Source organism: Daphnia pulicaria, chromosome 8 (genome assembly GCF_021234035.1).
Source record: "Daphnia pulicaria isolate SC F1-1A chromosome 8, SC_F0-13Bv2, whole genome shotgun sequence".
In the NCBI taxonomy this organism is placed as follows: Eukaryota; Metazoa; Arthropoda; class Branchiopoda; order Diplostraca; family Daphniidae; genus Daphnia; species Daphnia pulicaria.
This window is the reverse complement of record NC_060920.1, coordinates 11,994,068-12,013,040: the sequence shown is the minus strand read 5'-3', so window position 1 is coordinate 12,013,040 and position 18,973 is coordinate 11,994,068. Positions and strand designations below refer to the sequence as shown.

Below are 18,973 nucleotides of genomic sequence, written 5' to 3'. Positions count from 1 at the left end.
CCATCATTTCCCCTTCACGCTGACCGTTTCGTTGTTTTGATTGTATTCGCTGCGCCTTTTTAATCGGCGCTCTTTATTAAAAGAAGAAGAAGAAGAAAAAAACCAGTGGATGAAATCCTCAACACGAAATTTGCATGTCTCTGTCAAAAGATGTTTGAAAATCGTAAACAAAAAAGTTAACCAAACAAACGTCCACTCCGGAGTCCGGAATGGTGTGCAGAAAATGGTGGCACAGCCGTGAATCTTTTATAGTCGGCAATAAAATGTTGGTCACTCTTTCTATTCCGTCTCGGTATATAACGTCATCTTTTTTTTTCTCTTCAAAACCTTGACGTGCGTTGCCTACCTTGCCATCCGTTTGCAATATGTTGGGCAGTTGCTGCTGATTCATTTGGTCACGGTCTATGTCCACTCTCTCTTTTCTGTTCCCCATTTCGTGAATTTTTTTTTTTCTCTTTGCTCCGTGAGTCCTGACTGCCGTCCATGCGCATTCCTGGCGCCAGAAGGCTACGGTTGTTTTTTTGTTTTTGTTTTTTTTTTTTCGGGTGGGTCTCCCTGGAAGGAACTTGCGTTTCAGTGATGAATCGGCCTAGTCCGAGATCTCTCGTCGTCGTCGTCGTCATCGTTGATTGATTTCGTGATGGATGACGTGAATGTGTCTGTTACGAAACGACCCTCGAAATATTCGTTTGGCAGCTCTCCCTTTTCCCTCCTCTCTACGGTGTCTGTCTACCAAAGTCTCTCATTGTTGTTGTCTACAGTTAATTATTTATTCATCGTGTGCCAAGACCATTATTCTAATCCGTTCTTTTTCTTATTCTTCTTCTTCTTTGTTGTTGGTGGACAGATGCGCCGTGGTGTTGTTCAACCCACGCAAGAATCGCCAGACTCACATTGTCAATCCGTCGCGTAAAACGCTAACGGCGGTGGCTTTTTCGGCCGATGGCAAGTACCTGGTGACGGGCGAATGCGGTCACCAGCCCTCGGTCCGCATTTGGGATCTGGCCGATAGGAGCCAGGTGGCGGAATTTGCCGGGCACAAGTTCGGCGTCGTTTGCGCGGTAAGTTTTCTTCTTCTCCTTTTTTTTCCCTCCTCCGTTTCCTTATTCTCATTTTTCTGTGGTTCTCTCATTTGACATTCCCATTCTTGCGATTCACGGGGAAAAAAAAAGGCGGAGGAGAATTTCGATTCAAACTGTAAAAGCCTTTTATCTTCTAAATAACACGCGGAGCTTCTCGCCGCAATCGAATTTAAGCTGTTGTTGTTAGTCGTCATTCTTTTTCCATCGACATTCCAGTGTCAAACTTGTTATTATTTCTTACCCAAAATCGAGTTGGTTTTTAATTGGTGGAAATTCTCTCAAGCCCCCAAGACGAGACTTTCGTGATGGATTCTCTGTCTTCTCTGTCTTGTTTTTTTTTTCTTTTCTTGTTGTTGTTGTTGTTGTTTTTTGACAGTTATATATTTCCTTGATCCTTCTTGATTTCTACGCACGAAATGTTTCAGGCTTTTTCGCCCAACCACAAGTACGTGGTGTCGGTTGGCTCGCAACACGACATGATTGTCAACGTATGGGATTGGCGTAGCGGCGTCAAAGTGGCCTCCAACAAGGTGTCGTCCAAGGTGAAGGCCGTCTCGTTTGCAGAGAACGGCTCCTACTTCGTGACGGTGGGTAACCGGCACGTCAAATTTTGGTACCTGGAATATTCTCGATCGGCCAAGGTTCGTTTTTTCGTTCGATTTTAATAACCCCACGTTTCGGTTTTTTATTTTTTTGTTTTTCTCTTTCTCGGCTCTTTCTTATTTCGTGTTTTATTTCGCCATCGATTGATTGATGCTAATGGTCACGCTATTTTTCATCTTTTTATTTTCTTCCCCATTTTATTTTATTTTTGGTTTATTGCCGATCGTCTGCCGTCTGGTCGTGGTCGGTTGGTTCTTATCCGTCATCCATACTGGGAAATGACGTGCGTGCGCTGTGCGCAGTATAAGGAACCTGTGCCGCTGATGGGCCGTTCGGCCATTTTGGGCGAGCAGCGCAACAACTACTTTTGTGACGTCGGATGCGGTCGCGGTGAGATGGGCGACTCGACGTACGCCATCACCAAGACGGGCCTCCTCTGTGAATTCAACAACCGTCGCCTCCTGGACAAATGGGTCGAATTAAGGGTAACAACCGCTTCTAGCGCACAACTTCTTCTGCTTTGACTTGTAAACAAACCGTTAACCGAACTACTCCCAATCCACCCACCCCCCACCTGTGTGATTGACGATTTCGAATACGTTTTCTCCAATTTATTTGTTTTTATTATTTTTATTGAACCGTTCCCGTGGCCGCCCGTCACGCCAATAGACGTCGAGCGCCAATTGCTTGGTGGTTGGCGAGCAGCACATATTTGTCGGCTGCGCTGACGGCATCGTCCGATGCTTCAGTCCATTTACGCTGCAGTTCGTCACGACTTTGCCGAGGACGCACTACCTCGGCGTCGACGTCGCCAAGGGTCTCTCCATCAGTCACATGGCCTCGCATCCGGCCAATGCCAAATACCCGGACACGGTGGCGCTCACCTACGACGAGACGAACCACAAGGTGGCCTGCGTCTACAGCGATCGCAGCCTCTACTTGTGGGACATCACCGACATCCGCAAGGTACGGACTCTTCTTTCCCAGCCAAATCCTTTCGTCCTCGGGCTGGGTCCTCACGTTATTCACCGTCGTGTTCTCTTTTCTTTTTTCTTTTTCTTCTTTTTACGGCAGGTTGGCAAATCGCATTCGTTTTTGTACCACGCTGCCTGCATTTGGGGCGTCGAATCGTACCCCTCTTCCAAAGAAGGCATGAAGGGCGTTCTGCCCACTGGCTCGTTCGTGACCTGCTCGAGTGACGATACGATCCGCGTCTGGAATCTCGACCCCAACATGGGCACCAACACCATCTACCGGCGCAACATTTACAGCAACGTAAGGGAAAAAAAAACAACAAGCGAATATAAAAGATGCTTTACCCATTTCCATTTCAACGGTCCTGGTCCCAGTTTAGTTCTTTGGTAATGGGTTGTATTGGCTACATAGGTTTGAGCCATACTTGACTATTGAGCACAGACAATGATGTTATCGCTTTCCTGGCAGACTAGCGTCGAGCCAAATGAAATACGACACGGGATTAGTCGATCCTTAACCTACTTAGTTTATGTCTCACTCGTATGCACGTCGTCGAGCGCAGTCCCAAGTCCAAGGGCTTCGCGCACATGGAAATGTGTAATTTAGTATGATTACTTATTCCGTTTTCTTTTTCTTTTCAACAACAATGAAAAAATAGGATCTTCTCAAGACCTTGTACGTTGATCAAGAATTAGCTTTCCTGAAGGATCAGGATCTAGCTGCAGGCGGCTCGTCGGACAAGACTGACTCGACTTATGATGCCCGTAATGGTGTCCGATGCATCCGGATTAGTCCGGATGGCAAACACCTGGCTTCGGGTGACCGAGCCGGTAACATTCGGTAAGTTCTCCCATCGTTCAGTTATCACATGCGAAAGAGCGGAAGGATGTCTGTCTGCCTGTTTGATTGTGTGTTTGATTGTTTGATTCATCCGCCGTGCGCTGGAGATGTAACGGATGTGGGTAATTACACGGCCAGATGAGCAGTTGACTGACTAAGACACTTAGTAATAATTGCTTGTGAATGCCTACGTGTTCATGTGACTTTTATCTGACCTCTACGCATTTTGCTTAGGATTCACGACATGCAATTCATGGATCAACTCTACAAAATCGAAGCCCACGACTCGGAAGTGTTGAGTTTGGAATACTCGAAGCCCGAATCCGGATTAAGACTCTTGGCTTCGGCTTCGCGCGATCGTCTCATTCACATCTTTAGTGTCGATCAGGTAAAAATGAACTCAATTGTCAATTCTACTAGTCATAAAAAAAACGTTAAAAGCGTGATGTGAAGACGGTGGAGAAAAAAACGAAACAAAACAAACTCAAAACAAAACAAAAAAAAACAAGAAAATAACCGCTATTAGTCTATTACTATTACCGCTCGTTTTTTTTCTTAAGTTATTTATAGACTCACTCAAATTAATTGATCTTTTGTGCTCTCCCCTCCGTTACGACAGGGTTACAGTTTTGTACAGACGCTGGATGACCATTCGTCGTCCATCACTTCTGTGCGGTTCGTTTTAAGTCATGGACTCTTTCAGATGGTCTCTTGCGGTGCCGATAAGTCGCTCATATTCCGCCAGCTGCAACAGGTAAAACCGTTTGTTTCTTTCCTTTTTCTTTGTTCAAATAATGGCCGTTCAATAACGCAGAGTCGTAAAAAATATAAAAATAAACGATCAACAACATCTCTTTTCTTTTGAACAGGCTAATGGCAACAGTCAGGTGCAGTTTGCCCGCGGACACAATATCGTCGGCAAGACCACCTTTTACGACATGGAATCGGACCAGAGCCAGAAACACATCTTGACGGCATGCCAGGATCGCAGCGTCAGAGTTTACAACACGTCCACTGGCAAGCACAGCAAGACTTTCAAGGGATCCAACAGCGATGATGGAACGCTTATCAAGGTACGGCTCACCGGAATCGAATGCCGGGAGGGGGGGGGGGATTATTACATAATACATATATTAACTATTTATGTGTTTGTTCTGTTGCGATGCAGCTCTGCCTGGACAGCAGCGGCCTATACGTGGCCACCAGCTGCACGGATAAGACGTTGGCCGTCTACGATTACTATTCCGGCGAATGCATGGCCACCATGTATGGCCACTCTGAGCTGGTGACTGGTCTGCGCTTCACTAATGATGGCAAGCACCTGGTCAGCGTTTCGGGCGATGGGTGCGTCTTCATATGGAAGTTGCCGCACGATATGACTGTGACGGTTCAAGCCCGGCTGACTCAACAGAGCGCCCGAGCGGCCAAAGAGAGCCGGCGGGCCACTTACAACACTCACGGAGGTAGCGGCAGTGGCGGACCCCTTTCGCCGGATCTTAAAACCGATAATGAGGAATTCGGTTCTCCCCCGCCGGAATTGTTTGATCCCAATGCCAACGCTAACCAACAAGGGATGGAGGAAGACTATCGTTTCAGCGTCGGTCAGCTGCCCCTGTGGGCCAAGAAGCAAATCGGTGAAAACAATCCACCCAAACCCGGAAGCAATAGTACGAACAAGGGAGGTGTCGACTTGCCAAAGGGTCGATGGGCACAGAGGATGGATACCACCAACGCATCGGGCATCACTGTCAAGTCATTTTACCAAGGCGACAGTGTCATTCCTTTCCCTCCGTCTCAGAGTAAGTTTGCGGCTTCTCTCCGTGTAGATCTCATCATTTCAGATGTGGCAATGGCTAAACTAATCCTCATTCGGCTCTGTGCGCAGTGGAGAAAGGAAACCTGGCAGACTCCGACGGTTCCAAGGACAGCTCACTGGAGAGTAACGAGTTCCGCAGCTACGGCCGCAACGACGGGACATTTCTCAAAGAGGTAAAAAGAGATGCGGATTGTGTCACCATTCTATTGTTGTTTGCCGTTACGCTTTGTGTGTTTTTTCGTAACCCGACTACATTCCCCGTCCCGGCTAGAATCTTAACTTGTAACTTAACTGTAACTTGTTTGCTTGTACCCCCCTTGAGTTATTTGCTTGCCACCCTTTGAAAGAAAATGGCGGCTCGGTTTGCTAATTTTGCCAAGCTTTTTCGTCTCTTATATCTTTTTGTCTGTATTTACTTACTCAGAACGAACCTGACGAATTTGTCCCTTGTCCTGCGAGCCTCGATGAAATCGAGCGCGCCTCTCTCGCTTTCCAGGTATAAACTTATTCACCTGACAGCTTAGCGCCTTATTTCTTTGTCAATAACAATTTGCAGAGAACAAACCAAAGCAAAGTTTAGGATAAGATGCGATAATCGCTCTCCTATCTCTCCTTTTTTCTTTTTCTTTATATAACAAACTCTGGCAATTTTAACAATAACACTAATACGAATTTATCCGTGAAAAAGATTCCGACGTCGAAGATAACGCGGCGAGGCGGCGAAAGTTCGGCAGAGAGTGGGCGTGGCCGGACATTGACTGACGACAGCAGCGCCAGCAGCTTGAAAATGGAGGTATGTATTTGGGCAATTTGAATCCGATTGTCTTTAATGAAAGGAAATAATTTTGAAAAATCATCTGCTACTGATTTCAGGATTTCGAAGGGACGGAACATGACGGTGACGTCGAAGATTATTCTGACAACGAGTCCACCGAGCCCGAACAAACTGAGAAGTTGATGTATTACCCCCAAAACGAGGAGACCAGCAGGTAGCAATTCTATTTCGTGATAGCTTCAATATTTTAACCTGCCAAGTTATTGATCTGGAGTCTTCTCATTCCCAACAGCGATTACACCGTCAACGCTATGGATGTGGAGGAGTTGCGACGATCGCAGCGTCGCGTGAAGAAACCACGATCGTCCGGCACGGACCTTGGCATGAGTTACACTTTGAACCCGCCCAGTAGCACAGTTTCTGTCTCAGGGTCGCAGGACTCGGAAGACGACGACGATGAAATTTCGACGCCAAGTGGCGAACTTGCCGAACGAAATCTACTCTCGCTCCTTTCCGTCAGGTACATTCAATTGTCTACCAGAACTTACGTCAAACTTTTTTAAATAACTGTCGTCGTTTTGGCATTCGCAGTTCCGAAAGTCTGGATCGAGTGGGTCGCCGTGAGTCGTACCTGAAGAGTAATTTCGAGTCGCTTGGAGGTCAGAACGATAATCTGGACATGACGGTCGTCTCGGCCGAAACGGAGGACGGCTCACCTTTCAACAAGTCCAATTTGAGCAGCTTGACGTCGAAATTCTTGACGAAGAGCAACAGCAACGCGGACATGATCAGCGCCGTGAAAGCCACCCAGCGCGATCCTGAAGCGGCCCGCAAGCGTGAGGAGCTGCAGCGCCGAATCGAGGAGACGCGGCGCAAATTGCAAAGCGTACGCGTAAACCAATCCAATTACAATAGAAAAATAGTTGACATAGCAGGCATTTTTGTCTTATGTGTTTCCGACGATTTGGGCAGCAATTGAATTAACGATAACCAGCGCAATGTGTTAACGATTCGCTTAGCAGCCGCCAAGCACGCGCGCGCCTTTTTGCTACGACTCAAATAGGATTGTCGAAAGTTGTTGACGGACGGACGGACGGATGTGTTGTGCCATTGTTTTTCATAGTATTGTGATTGTATGTTTTCCTCGCCCCTTATTAGATTGGCTACAAGTCGAATTTGAGGAACAGTCAAAGCATCACCGATCTGCGAGAGAGTGGACCTGCCTCGTTGACGGCTTCGCCGACTCCCAACATGACGTCGTCCGGCTCCGTCGCCGGAGGTGGAGGAGGCGGCACTTTCGATTCGTCGTCGGCTGGTGGTCGAATGTGGGGATCGACCAAGGATCGAGGTAAGCTTCGTCTGCTGCAGTCGCACCATCTCTTCCGCTCGCTAGATGCCACCGTCTCGACCGTTACTAACCACCACCACCACCCCCCAGTCCAAGTTAACCGTTTGACCGATTTCCCCTCGCCTCTCGCCCTCGCACCGAAATCCCATCGGTGGAGCGACCCCGCTGCTGCTTACCATTCACTGCCGCACCCGAGCTTGTGGTCGACCACGATCGAAGATGACGAGGCCAGCCTCAGTTGCGACTCGCTTGATCCTTCCTCGACCCATGCCGCAATTAGTGTTCCCAGTGCCTCGTCCCCGAGTCCTCCGCCTTGCCCGACTCCGCGAAAGCGATGGCAAAGTCCAGCTCCTACATCCCGGCCCAATAACATGCTGGATTGTATCGAGCCTCTTGACTTGTTCAATGTCCAGCAGCAGCAGCAGCAACAGAATCAACATCAGCAGCAACGTCGGCCGGATGAGGAAGAATTTCATCCGCGCTTCGTCAGCTGGGAACTCCCATTCAATTCGCAACGCTCTGGGCACTGCAGACTGGGTAAACCGTGGGTCAGAGTCCATCCCCGGATGCGCTCCGAAGTGAACCCGCCGGCTTCACACAAATGCGATCTCAAAGCGCATCGTCGTTGCAAGCCGCGCTCCCGTACGTCCAGCCGGGAACGGACGCCAGCGCACGATGGAGTCTGCAACAACAACAACAATGGACCGGATTCAATGCCGGAAATGGCGAATCGTTCCAATGCCAAATCGAAATGGACACGCCGCGTTTGCGTCCAGCAGTTACTTCCGTCTAAAACTCGCTTCTCGTCCTCGTCCTCCTCGCTGGACGTCAGAGCCGATGCCCAAACTGGGCGAGGTACTCGATCGTTCACTGATTGCATGATTTCAGATGCAAACAAAAACAAATTCCCCTAAAAAAAAAGGCGTGGGGTGGGAATGAATTGGAACACCACCAGAATGTGAAATTGGCCATGGGCGAATGGGGAAGGTCTTCTGTTGGAATGATATCGACGTGCTTTATGTCAATCTTTCCTTTATTTTTTTTTTCTCCTTTGAGCTGCTGCTGCACTGCCCCAAGTCCTTGTGTCGTTACGATTATCGTTTCAATCCTCACACTCACCAACGCACTGGTAAATTGTTGTTGTTTATCGTAGGTAGCACTCGGGTTTGATTCGCACCAAATCCACCACGACCACCGCACCCAAACAAACACACGGTTCATCTCCCTCTCTCTCTGTCGGAAGCACTGTTAATCGGTTCATTTGATTAGTCGCCTCCCTCGTTCTCTCGTTCATCGGTCAAACAGCTACTTGGATCGCATGCTCCCTTAGTTGCTTTGTTAATATTTGTTTTATTATCCTGGCAGATTTCATTAATTCATGTTGGCGAGTAGCTTTCGGTTTGATTGGTTTGTTGTATGAGTCTGGCTTTCACCGGAAGTGCATTGCACCCACCGAAACATTCACCAACCATTCCGGTCGATTAACGAAAAAAAAAAAAAAAAAGAGAGAAATTAAGCTTGTGGTGCTTTTGTTATGTTTTTATTTGCCTGATTGGTTGGGTTCGAATTCTGACAAATGTTTTTTTATTTTGTTTCTTTTTTTATTATTTGATGGGGGTTGTCCAACTGCTTTGTGTGTATTATTTTTGGTTGGTGCCCGTCGCCGATGTTCTCTCGTCGAGTAGTTGCCAACGATGGTGAAGCTGATGCTGAGAACGGCACCAGCGGCCTGCGTCGAGCATGCTCGTTGAGCGACCTATCGAAGCCTTCGCCACGTAGACTCTTGCCCTCTCCGCCCAACAATGGTATACCCTTGATTCAGTTCTTTTTCTTTTGTTTTCTTTTTCGTTGTTGTGCCTTTTTGGACGCCTCCTGTTGTTTTGGTGGGTTAACAATTCAATGGGTGAAACCCAAAGTTCCGGTCCCCTGGAAACATCTGGAGTTTCTATTGTGTTTTCTATCAAATACTTTGTCTCTGCTTTGGCGTGTCGTAGAGTCCAGTCAACTCACTTTGAATTGTTTTCGTGTAGTGAATCACTACTACTCAAAGGCTTCGTCGGCAACTTTTATTTTATTTTCCGAATGGAGTTATTTCTAAACTATTGATTTTTGTTTTGCTTCACTAGTGTCTGGAAAAGTGTCCCGGCCTGCGGCCTCCACTCCGCAACAAACTCAGCCACAACCTCAAAAAGCCAGGCAGTTTGTTCAAACCCAGCCAGTTAAGCGGACGTCGCTTAGACCCGCCGTTTCGACCGATCTGACTCGCAGTTCGTCCATGGGATTTCTTAATCAGGTGAAGATGGGCTTACCCATACTTTTCTTTTATCATCTATATCTTCAACGTGCTCATTGGCGTTCTCATTTTTTTATTTTTAGGCCAACGATTCGGACAGCGAGCTGAAACGACCTCAGTCGAGCGCTTCTGGTTCGACCAATTTGATCCACTCCAATCGTGGGAGTCTAACTGTCGCTTCCGGCGTATCCAAATCGCCTTCGTTCGGATCCATTTCTCGTCCCTCGTCAACACAGTCAGCCATGCGGCCCACCATCAGCTCAGCCAACAAAGCTGCCGCCATGTCTGGCAGTAAAGTTGGTGGAAGCAACAGTGGTGGAACTCCGATGAAATCTCTGCAGACGACTCGTCGTATTTCATCGGCCGTTTCCACTGGGGACATCCAGCAGGCGTTGCACGATTCTTCCAGTTCAGAGGAAGCCGGGGGAACCGAGCCCAAAACCAACGTCAAGGCCCGAGTGATGAGTTTTGAGAAAACGGTTGGCGGCCGAAGTGAAAAGGCACGCTCTGTTTTGTTCACTCCATCTCCCAAGACCAATCCGGCTCGCCGTAGTCTCTTCAACAGTCCAGTCACATCTGCATCGTCGTCCACTCCGGGAGTGGGTGCACCTCGGTCCGCCCCGTCGACTCCATCCGACAATGGCCCATCCCACGATGCCAATAAAGTCTTGTCACGAGCCTCGTGTGAATTGGCCATTGAGACCATGAAGGCCTCAACGGAGCAGCTTCTTCTGTTGCAGCGCCGACTTGCGGGCGGGACGGGTTCGTCTGAAGGTTCAGAATCCAACCTGTCGGATCGAGAACGAGCTGAGCTACTGCAGTTGCTCTCTACGGCTTCTATGCCCATCATCCAAAGTCTGAAGACTCTCCAGTTCCCACCGGCGGGCATAGAGCTGGATCGATTGGCAAATGCGACGTCGCCACAACCCAATGAAAACAATCCTTTGATGGTTCAGATGATGCAGCAGTATTCTGACATGCTTCTTTCGATGATCCACCAGCGAATGGGAGTCCCGGCTCCGCCCTCTCCGCGGTAGCTTGCCAGCAGTCCCAGCAGCCAAAAAAATGACGCCCCGTAACGTTGTGATTCTGTTGGGCGTGATTCGTTGCCACACATCACGAGACCTATCTATTCCTGAACGAGAAATTCTTCAGTGACCCCCCATCCCCTCTTTACATTCTCAGTTGCTAAACGAAAGAACAAGGCCGTGTATAGGGTCTGTCTGTCTGTCGAGCTCTCTTTCCCCCCCCCCTTTTTTTTTCTTTATGGAAGCCCCGTCCATCTCATATAACGATGTGCGTAGCCGTCGGTGCCATTTTTTTCATCCTCTTCTTCCGCGTTGTTTCCTCTCCCCCCCCCCCCTCTCTCTACAATCTTTTAAACTCTCCAACAGGGTTTCATCGTCTGAAATAATCCTTCAAAAACATTTTTGTACCAAAGCGATGGGAACATCAACATTCCCTGCTCTCTGGTTTCGTTAATTAACGTGTTATTTGCGATATTTAGTGTAAGGGCTTCTATGGTTTATTTGCCAATCGTTCTTCTACTTTTGTTTTTTTGATCTAAAAAGACTTGAGACCAGATAGCTACAAAATTTCCATCCATTCCAACCCAATCGCTCTCGATGCGGTCAAGTTTTCAAATTGGTCAAATTTTCAAATATTTTTTTTCTTTTTTAAGATTATCACGAAGTACGATACTGCGCGTAGGATAAGCCACCCCATCCCCTAATGATTGTACATTATATCTGTAACATAGAGTTATTAAAAACACAGTGAAAGAAAGTTAAAGGAAATGAATTAGTTTCCGTGCCAAACTGAGATGTTGGAGGCCTTTTCACATTCCACCAATGCTTCTATTCGACTGGCATGTTGGGAAACATCTGCAACCACCATGAGCCAAGCCTTTTTGGGAAAATTAATTACCTTATCATGCATGATTTTCTTCTGTAGACCATACTTCCACCAATTAAAGTTCCAGGTTCATCCCATTTTTGGCGTTACTTTGCTAACAAATTGAGCGGTAATAAACACTCTTTAAAATTGTGAATATTTTCTTTGGATTAATTGAAGAATATTTATAAGCTTTCATGATATTAGAAATGTGGAGTGACAAGATTTTGAATTAAAAATTGTTCGAAAGGGAAAAAGAAAAAGTGTATAATTCAATTACCAGTTAAGTCAAAGTCAATTACTGACTATTTTCTTTGATTATCCACAGTCATTTGGAACTCCATTTCGGAACAGAACTCTTATTGAAAAAAAAAGGTTGTTGTAATTTTTAATTACAGGGGTAAAGGTGCATTCACACTGCCACTAACGCAGCGTAACGTAGCGTAGCGCCACTGGGTGTTAAGGAAGAATTGGTACTGTAGCGTAAGGGTGTTTTAAGCTCCTCCCCACGCTCGTAAGGGTGTTGAGCGTGGGGAGGAGTTTAAAACGCCTTTTTACGCTACAGTACCAATTCTTCCGTAACACCAAGTGGCACTACGCTACGCTACGCTACGTTACGCTGCGTTAGTGGCAGTGTGAATGCACCTTAATAGGTGATCGTCTGCCGTTGTCTGCCACTCTGCCAGACTAATAGAAATACAATTAGGCCCCAGCAAAATTCACCATTGATGAGACATTGGCATTTTACACAATAAATTGGCCGATTCCCGCCGATACCACACCCACACAAATCAGACGCGAATTGAATTATTTCTGTCAATTGATTTCAAAGAAAAAAAAACAGTAGGGTTAAATTGTAAATTGTATTGCTCTTCAAAATATTACACCCTCTTTTATCCTATGTGGTTATACAATACATTTTCTGTCCAACAAGCCTCAATAGTCGTCTGCGTTTCATTTAGTTCAAATGTGAGTTTTCTTTAGAATTTCAAGAAGCTTTAGATCGATAAAAAAGTGAGATGTTTAAGGTTTGTCGTTTGTGTCCAAAAGAGTTAAAAGACTGACAATTGCTTATTAGTTTCGAGATACATAAAATGGAACTGCGTGGAATCAATTCGTTGCCGACTAAAGAAGTATTGCAATATTACAATCAAAAAGTTTAAAATCCATTCACTGATTCTGTACACAAGTTTTCGAGTCGTTCGAGTTCGAGTCATCATCATGAAAATGTGGATTAAATTTTGAACTTGTGTGGATTAAATTGAACTTGTGTCTTGCCGTCACTAGATGGCTATTCGAAGTCTGTCAGTGAGTCACAGATAGATGGGACTGGGAGAGGTGTTGTTGAACAAACAACATGCAAACAACAAATGCCGAAAGTTCTTTTCTGCTGCTGTTCACTTTTTTATGGACCAAATTAATATCCACGAAATATATGTAGGTGAATATGTAACTTTCATTGTGCTTTCATAAACTAATCACCATAGTTGATACTTACACCCATCTGTGTATTCTAGTCGATTCTAGTTTCTACATAATGTGTGCAAGAAGCTTGTCTGCTGTCATCTCAAGATCTAATTTGGTATTGCATCATAGGTATTGTTCACATCCAGATTCCTTTGCCATTTACAATCGGAGTGATCAGTTTAGGTAAGTCAACATTTACTAGACATTTCCATGTAAACTTTTGCTATACCACAAATTTCGCACTGATGCTCAATGCCGGATGTTACATTTGCTTCTGTGCTTGACCTCCTTTTTTTTCCAGTCAAGTTTTTCCAGTGCAAATTGAGCCACAGTTTGATTTTTAAGTCTTAAGTCTGTAACTTAAGAATGATTTTGTCTTATAATTATTCCTTGTTATTATGGTTAATATAGTGTCTTGTCTTATCAGGTTCGCTGTTCGCTGATCTTCAATATTCCCAGTTTTCATAACAAGTTCCTGAATACCCTGCCAGTTTGTGTTTCAGCTACAAAGCTCACTTGTTAGATTTTTAATAATGTGTTTTTTTTTTTACTTCCGGTTTGCTCGTTTCAGTCAGTAGTTCAGTAAATATTCATTCGACGCACAAAAGAACAACATATTCGTGACCCTCGTCAAATTTGTGGTAAAGTTCATGTTGTTTTTGGTACGTTTTCGTACTTCCGGTTTTGAAAATTTAATAGTTCAGGAAAATTATCAATTTTGACCAAAATCTGGATTTCGTTTTAATTACTATTAATCGACCCCAAATTTCACGTAGATCACGAATATTTGGTTTATTTGGTCGGCAGCTCAATGGTTGAGGCGCTATCGCTTACTTCCGGTATACTTCCGGAAAATTTGCATAAACTAGCAAGTTCAATGTTCTCTGCACAATTCTAAAGACGCCTTCCCAGTTTAAGCAAACAGAAATGGTCTTTTTGATTACTTTTGTGACTATCTAAAGCCGGTCCTTTAGATAGTGAGTAGTGAGTTTTGTACGTGTCTAATAGATGGCGTGAAAGAATATTGTGTTGATATGTGCTTATGGCGGCTCGTTGTCAACAGTTCAGCTACAGATATTTTCTTCAAAAATTACCAATGAATTCGTTGGTAAATTGGATATATATTGTGTGCAATTTGTTGGTTATGTGTTCTTTTCCGTACATGTGTTTAAGAGCCTTACTCATTCATTCCAGGAGAAAATGTGAAAGGGGCATGTAGCCTACTGTGAACTATTGTGTTGCAAATCCTGGGATCCTACTGAAATGTCATCCAAATGACAGAGGTAACAAGCAACACTAGCTTAATCAAGTATTGCTGAAATATATATTGTTCTCATCTTTTATTAGGATTCATAATAATTATCGACTGATTCTATTGGACTTGCTAAATATCACCAACCCCAGCATGGACCAATCTCTTATTCCATCTTCTAGAGAACCTTGGATAACTGATTGGTAGTTTAGTGTGTAAGTTTACTTGTCATGTCACCAAAGTTTCTTTGTTGCAGTTCAATATGTATTTGAAGTATTGTTCTGCACTGATGTCTATCTAATGTTTAAGTTTAATTATTATTTTAGGTAGGTCACTACCCCAGTGTGGACATGTTTGTTTTTCTGAACATGTTTTTCAACAAATAATTCATTGACGTACAAGTATTCTTCTTCTTTCAGTTTTAAACTGTTATTTGATGTCATAGATTGTATTTTCTGTCATAAAATATATCATCTAGGCCATGGGCAATCTTCAGGTTTATTGCAGAAGCTTAAGAGAAGAATATGAACAAATGCAGGGCACATACCAACATGTGTTGTATTTTTCTTAATGTTAAACACGAGCAGTAGGTAGGCATTAACTTTAGTTTATTGGATGAATGTTGGAATATTGAATATTTATTGACATATTTCCTTTAGATTCAACATAACTAACTGTTTGAAGCTAAAGTTAGTTGGAACTCAACTCACTGTACATACTCTAACTCAGATAACTCTGGTGCTGTTGCCTTAGAGCCACAGGCAGGAAAATGATTCTTATCAGAAAATTGTAAGTTTAATTTTTTGTCTTGACCCCCACCAACACTTTCTGTTAATATTATTATAGATTTTTATATTGAAAGAGTTACAAAGTGTGAAAAGCTTACTAAAAACTTTGTGTATTTGTGTCATAGGGAAAGCTGCTGGAGTAATCTATGGTGTTCAATGTTCATGCTCATTTGATTCATTTTGTGCCAGCTAGTGAAAGGCATGTCGAATTCAATTAAGTTGCTGCGTGCTATCTGGAAGCAAGTAATCCAGCCGTTGCGTTCAGTCATTTGGAACAGGAATCTAATGGCTGTCAATAGGTGGCTGTCAATAAGTGGCTGAAATAATGTCCACCAGGTGGCGCGAGTGTGTTCAGGGACAGGGAAGCACAGCGGCCATTTTCTTCCAAGACGTAGCAGAAATGGGTTGTTGGTTGTGACGTTTCTCACAATGAAAATTAAAAGGTATTTATTGTTAATTGCATATTGTTATTGAATGTAAAATGTTGATGTGAAAATTTACAGGTGATGTAGCATGTAGAAACCAATTTGCCAAATTATTCAACTCAGACTTGGAAGTGCCTGTACATTTCCGAAATGGCGTGCCTCCTGCCTCGTGTGTCTCGCTGCCTGTTCTTTGGCTTACGTCTCACCCCATTCAACAGCAAAAAGTAATTATTTTGATCAAATCTCTTGCAAAAGTACTACAGATTTAGTTAACATGACTAGAGAGTAGACCAATTTGCTCCACTACTATAGCAAATCAGATATCAAAGTTATTCTGTTGGACTGTGTAGTTTTCTGTTACTCTTTGTATTCTTTGTTATAATGAGGATGCATGTGTACACAGTTGTGTTTCTCGAAAATAATTTGCTTTTCTTAAACAGGTATCTTTAACACTGGTGTTCATCTTGTTGCAGCCAAATGGTGAAAGGTGTGACGAAGACAGATTGACATTGAACTGTTGTATGCAGCATGTGGTTGCAGTGTAATCCAGAAGTTGCTGTGCTGTTGTAGCTGAGCTGTTCCATCTGGGTTCCTGACTTCAAAATTTTTGTGTTGTCGTTTTTATCCATGCCATAAAATTGCTCTGTGTGCTGACTTAAAAGTTTGATCTGTTGTCTTTCGAGTTTTCATTCAATCATGCAGTATACGACTGAGGCAACCTGATCAATATCAGGTTTGACACAGTCGAGAACTGCTAGATTAAACAAGCTTTCTGCGCCAAACAAATAATAACTTGCATATAACTTGCATCATGGTATTATCGCGGTAGAGAAAGCGACAGGCCCCCCCTCCTGGGGGCCACAGGAAAAATAAATGTATGTAGATATTATAAAATAAATTTTGTATGAAATAAAATATTCAGATAAAATAAAATTAATTTTGTTGCAATAATATATCCGAATAAAATTTTTCGCGAAAATTATTTAAAAACTTTGTGTAAGGGGAATTTTTTAAAAATTTTTTTCAAAAACAAAAGTCTGGACTTAGCAGAAATAATGGGTGTGTGAACTTGATTATTTTTTAGAAAAATATTGGTCTTAGACTTTGAATTTTAATGATAGAAAATAATCTATAAAAAGGAAAGTTAAGAAAGTTTGAATATTAAATGTAGAACATGAGTTTGGATTTTTATTGTTGTATTTTGCAAGATCAATTATTTGTAAGTTTACATAGCACTCAGAAATATTTTCTCACATCATGCAATTATCAGCAGCAGGAAAGGTACTTGAGAAAATAGAGACATGCACTTGTGATTTATCAATCAATTTTGTATTCCAGCAATCTTTCAACACATCCAGAGAAATACTTCATAAATTCGGTGTAAAGGTCGGAGCAGCGTGAGTAGTGGTGACATAATCGGGAGAATTGCAATAAATATGAACCTCAGTTTGGTAGTAGTTTGGAGCAGAGTAATATTTAAATTCCTCGATGTAGTAAACTAGGCAGCGTACGTAGTTGTGTAATAGGCGGCTTCTTCGGTGTGGTACTTGGGGCTGCCGTGTTGTAGCTGCGTGTAGCGTAGGTCGTGGTGTAGTAGACTGGAGCATCAGTGTAGTATTTCAGTTCAACGTAGCACGAAAGAGAAGCTTCGGTGAAGTCGGAACTGCGTCATCCTTGGCCGCCTCAGTTGTGGTTTTGTAGATCGGGGCGAGAAGTACTTTACCGCTTCGGTGTAGTATTCGACCGTTTTGGTGGAGTAATCAGCGGGAGCCTCGGTGTAGCAGCTGGAAACAGAATAGTATATAGGAAAATTGGTGCAAACAGTAGATGAGAACAGAGTCATACCTGGGAGCCTTGGTGTAGTAGAATGGGGTAGCATGCGTAGTTCTGCTCCGTCCTTCAGGGCGTCAGTGTAGTAAATCGGGACAGGGTAAGTTGTGGTATAAAACTCCGGTGCTTTAGTGGTGTAGCACTTGAAGACCTTGGTGCAGAAACTGGTCGTTGCGTAAGTTGTGTAGGAAGGTGGCGGCGTTGCAGTTTGGTTTCCGCCACACCAAGGAGACATCGCTACACCAGCGGTTGACCCAGCCATCAACGATACAACAGGAGCACGACGCCATAGTTGACTAAACAGTAAATAAAGTTTAATATTAAATATTAACAGGCATATTAACAAATAAAAAAAAATAGAATTGATACAAAACTCAGTGTAAAAATAAGAATATTTACCCATGATTGCGAATTGGTTACACGATGAGGAATGCAGTTGGTGACAGATGGGGCACTGCAGTTCGGACACGACCTTCTAGACGACTCCTTTTACGCACAGTAATACTTCAGGACGTAGGTGTAGTAGCTCGGGGCAGCGTAGGTTGTAGTGTAGTACTTGAGCGCTTCGGTGTTGTATTAATGCGGCGCCTCGGTGTAGTAGGCAGGGGGAGGATACATAGACGTGTAGAATTCCGGTGCCTTAGTGATGTAGTACTTGGGAGCCTCGGTGTAGTAAACTAGGGAGCATACTTTGTTTTGTAATAGGCGGCTTCTTCGATGTAGTACTTGAGGGCTGCGGTGTAGCGTAGGTCGTGGTGTAGTGAACTGGAGCATCAGTGTAGTATTTCTGTTCAACGTAGCACGAAAGAGTAGCTTCTGTGTAGTATAAGTCTGGACTGCGTAACACTTGGCCGCCTCAGTTATGGTTGTGTAGATCGGGGCAGAGTAGTACCACTTCGGTGTAGTATTCGACCGTTTTGGTGGAGTAATCAGCGGAAGCCTCGGTGTAACACCTGGGAACAGAGTAGTACTAGCGTAGGGACAACGCGTAGTAGTAACGTAGGAAAATATGTGCAATAAGTAGCTGAGAGTAGAGTAATACTTAGCATCGGTGTAGTAGGATGGGGCAGCATGCGTAGTCATGCTCCGTCGCCTTGGTGGTGTAGTAACTCGGGGCAGAGTAGTACTTCAGGGCGTCAGTGAAGTGGCGCGGGGCAGCGTAAGTTGTGGTATAAAACTCCGATGCCTTAGTGGTGTAGTACTTGGAGATCTCGGTGCAGTAACTGGTCGTTACGTTAGTTGCTCTTGGGTAGTAAGGTGGCGGCGTTGCGGTTTGGTCCGATCCGCCATACCCAGGAGACATCAGTACACCAGTGGTCGACCCAGCCATCAACGATACAACACCAAACAGCATACGACGCCTTATTAACTAGACAGTAATCAAAATCCAAACATAATAATTAAATACATTCATACATCAAGAAAAAAGTAGGATTGATACCAATCTCAATGTAAAAAAACAGAATATTTACCCATGGATGCGAAGTGGCAATACGATGAAGAAGGCAGATGGTGACAGATAGGGCACAGCAGTTGTTGCCGTGTCGGAGATGCTCATCGACTGATATCTCTGGCCTTTTCTCTCT

At 44.3% G+C, this 18,973-nt stretch overlaps 2 protein-coding genes and 2 long non-coding RNA genes across 13 annotated transcripts in view; 3 read left to right on the top strand and 1 right to left on the bottom strand.

Moving 5' to 3' along the window:
• Nucleotides 1-11,782, top strand: part of LOC124310839 (mitogen-activated protein kinase-binding protein 1-like) — a 23,106-nt gene extending 11,324 nt beyond the window's left edge. For 4 of the 6 annotated variants that reach the window (XM_046774902.1, XM_046774901.1, XM_046774899.1 and 1 more), the window contains 20 exons: nt 848-1,061; nt 1,508-1,723; nt 1,988-2,170; nt 2,355-2,651; nt 2,760-2,960; nt 3,319-3,500; nt 3,735-3,888; nt 4,120-4,254; nt 4,370-4,573; nt 4,669-5,299; nt 5,386-5,489; nt 5,741-5,812; nt 6,005-6,109; nt 6,190-6,305; nt 6,384-6,611; nt 6,683-6,977; nt 7,250-7,439; nt 9,125-9,244; nt 9,566-9,732; nt 9,816-11,782. In XM_046774902.1, the coding sequence (XP_046630858.1) occupies nt 848-1,061; nt 1,508-1,723; nt 1,988-2,170; nt 2,355-2,651; nt 2,760-2,960; nt 3,319-3,500; nt 3,735-3,888; nt 4,120-4,254; nt 4,370-4,573; nt 4,669-5,299; nt 5,386-5,489; nt 5,741-5,812; nt 6,005-6,109; nt 6,190-6,305; nt 6,384-6,611; nt 6,683-6,977; nt 7,250-7,439; nt 9,125-9,244; nt 9,566-9,732; nt 9,816-10,769 (4,768 nt within the window). In that variant the 3' untranslated portion in view covers nt 10,770-11,782. The remainder of the gene's footprint in view (nt 1-847; nt 1,062-1,507; nt 1,724-1,987; nt 2,171-2,354; nt 2,652-2,759; nt 2,961-3,318; nt 3,501-3,734; nt 3,889-4,119; nt 4,255-4,369; nt 4,574-4,668; nt 5,300-5,385; nt 5,490-5,740; nt 5,813-6,004; nt 6,110-6,189; nt 6,306-6,383; nt 6,612-6,682; nt 6,978-7,249; nt 7,440-9,124; nt 9,245-9,565; nt 9,733-9,815) is intronic. The other 2 variants (XM_046774904.1, XM_046774903.1) reach the window with 2 other exon arrangements.
• On the bottom strand, nt 2,188-18,973 carry LOC124311431. 5 transcript variants are annotated; one of them, XR_006909810.1, is made up of 5 exons: nt 18,860-18,968; nt 18,430-18,756; nt 17,860-18,340; nt 9,755-9,758; nt 2,188-2,200 (listed from the first exon to the last, which is right to left on the bottom strand). XR_006909810.1 is itself a non-coding variant. In XM_046775923.1 (5 exons), exons 2-5 carry the CDS (start codon nt 18,458-18,460, stop codon nt 17,516-17,518), a joined length of 588 nt encoding a protein of 195 aa, XP_046631879.1. In that variant the 5' UTR covers nt 18,461-18,756; nt 18,860-18,970; the 3' UTR covers nt 17,434-17,515. The 5 variants fall into 5 exon arrangements, 1 of the variants encoding a protein (XP_046631879.1); XR_006909811.1 differs by having other exon boundaries at nt 2,189-2,203; XR_006909809.1 differs by lacking the exons at nt 2,188-2,200; nt 9,755-9,758 and adding exons at nt 16,733-17,341; nt 17,403-17,683 and having other exon boundaries at nt 17,787-18,340; nt 18,860-18,973.
• LOC124311713 lies at nt 14,357-14,845 on the top strand. Its single transcript, XR_006910161.1, has 3 exons — nt 14,357-14,375; nt 14,440-14,563; nt 14,675-14,845. It is a non-coding gene; the product is annotated as an uncharacterized LOC124311713 (long non-coding RNA).
• Nucleotides 14,869-15,288, top strand: LOC124311720. Its single transcript, XR_006910171.1, has 3 exons — nt 14,869-14,934; nt 15,004-15,133; nt 15,258-15,288. It is a non-coding gene; the product is annotated as an uncharacterized LOC124311720 (long non-coding RNA).

Coding starts and splice junctions, on each gene's coding strand:
- LOC124311431 (XM_046775923.1), bottom strand. CDS start 18,460: ATGCTGCCCCATCCTACTACACCGATGCTAA. Junction 17,852..18,016: donor CATCACTAAGGCACCGGAAT/TCTACACGTCTA, acceptor GAAGGTCGTGTC/CGAACTGCAGTGCCCCATCT. Junction 17,684..17,786: donor TAACCAATTCGCAATCATGG/GTAAATATTCTT, acceptor TTTACTGTTTAG/TCAACTATGGCGTCGTGCTC.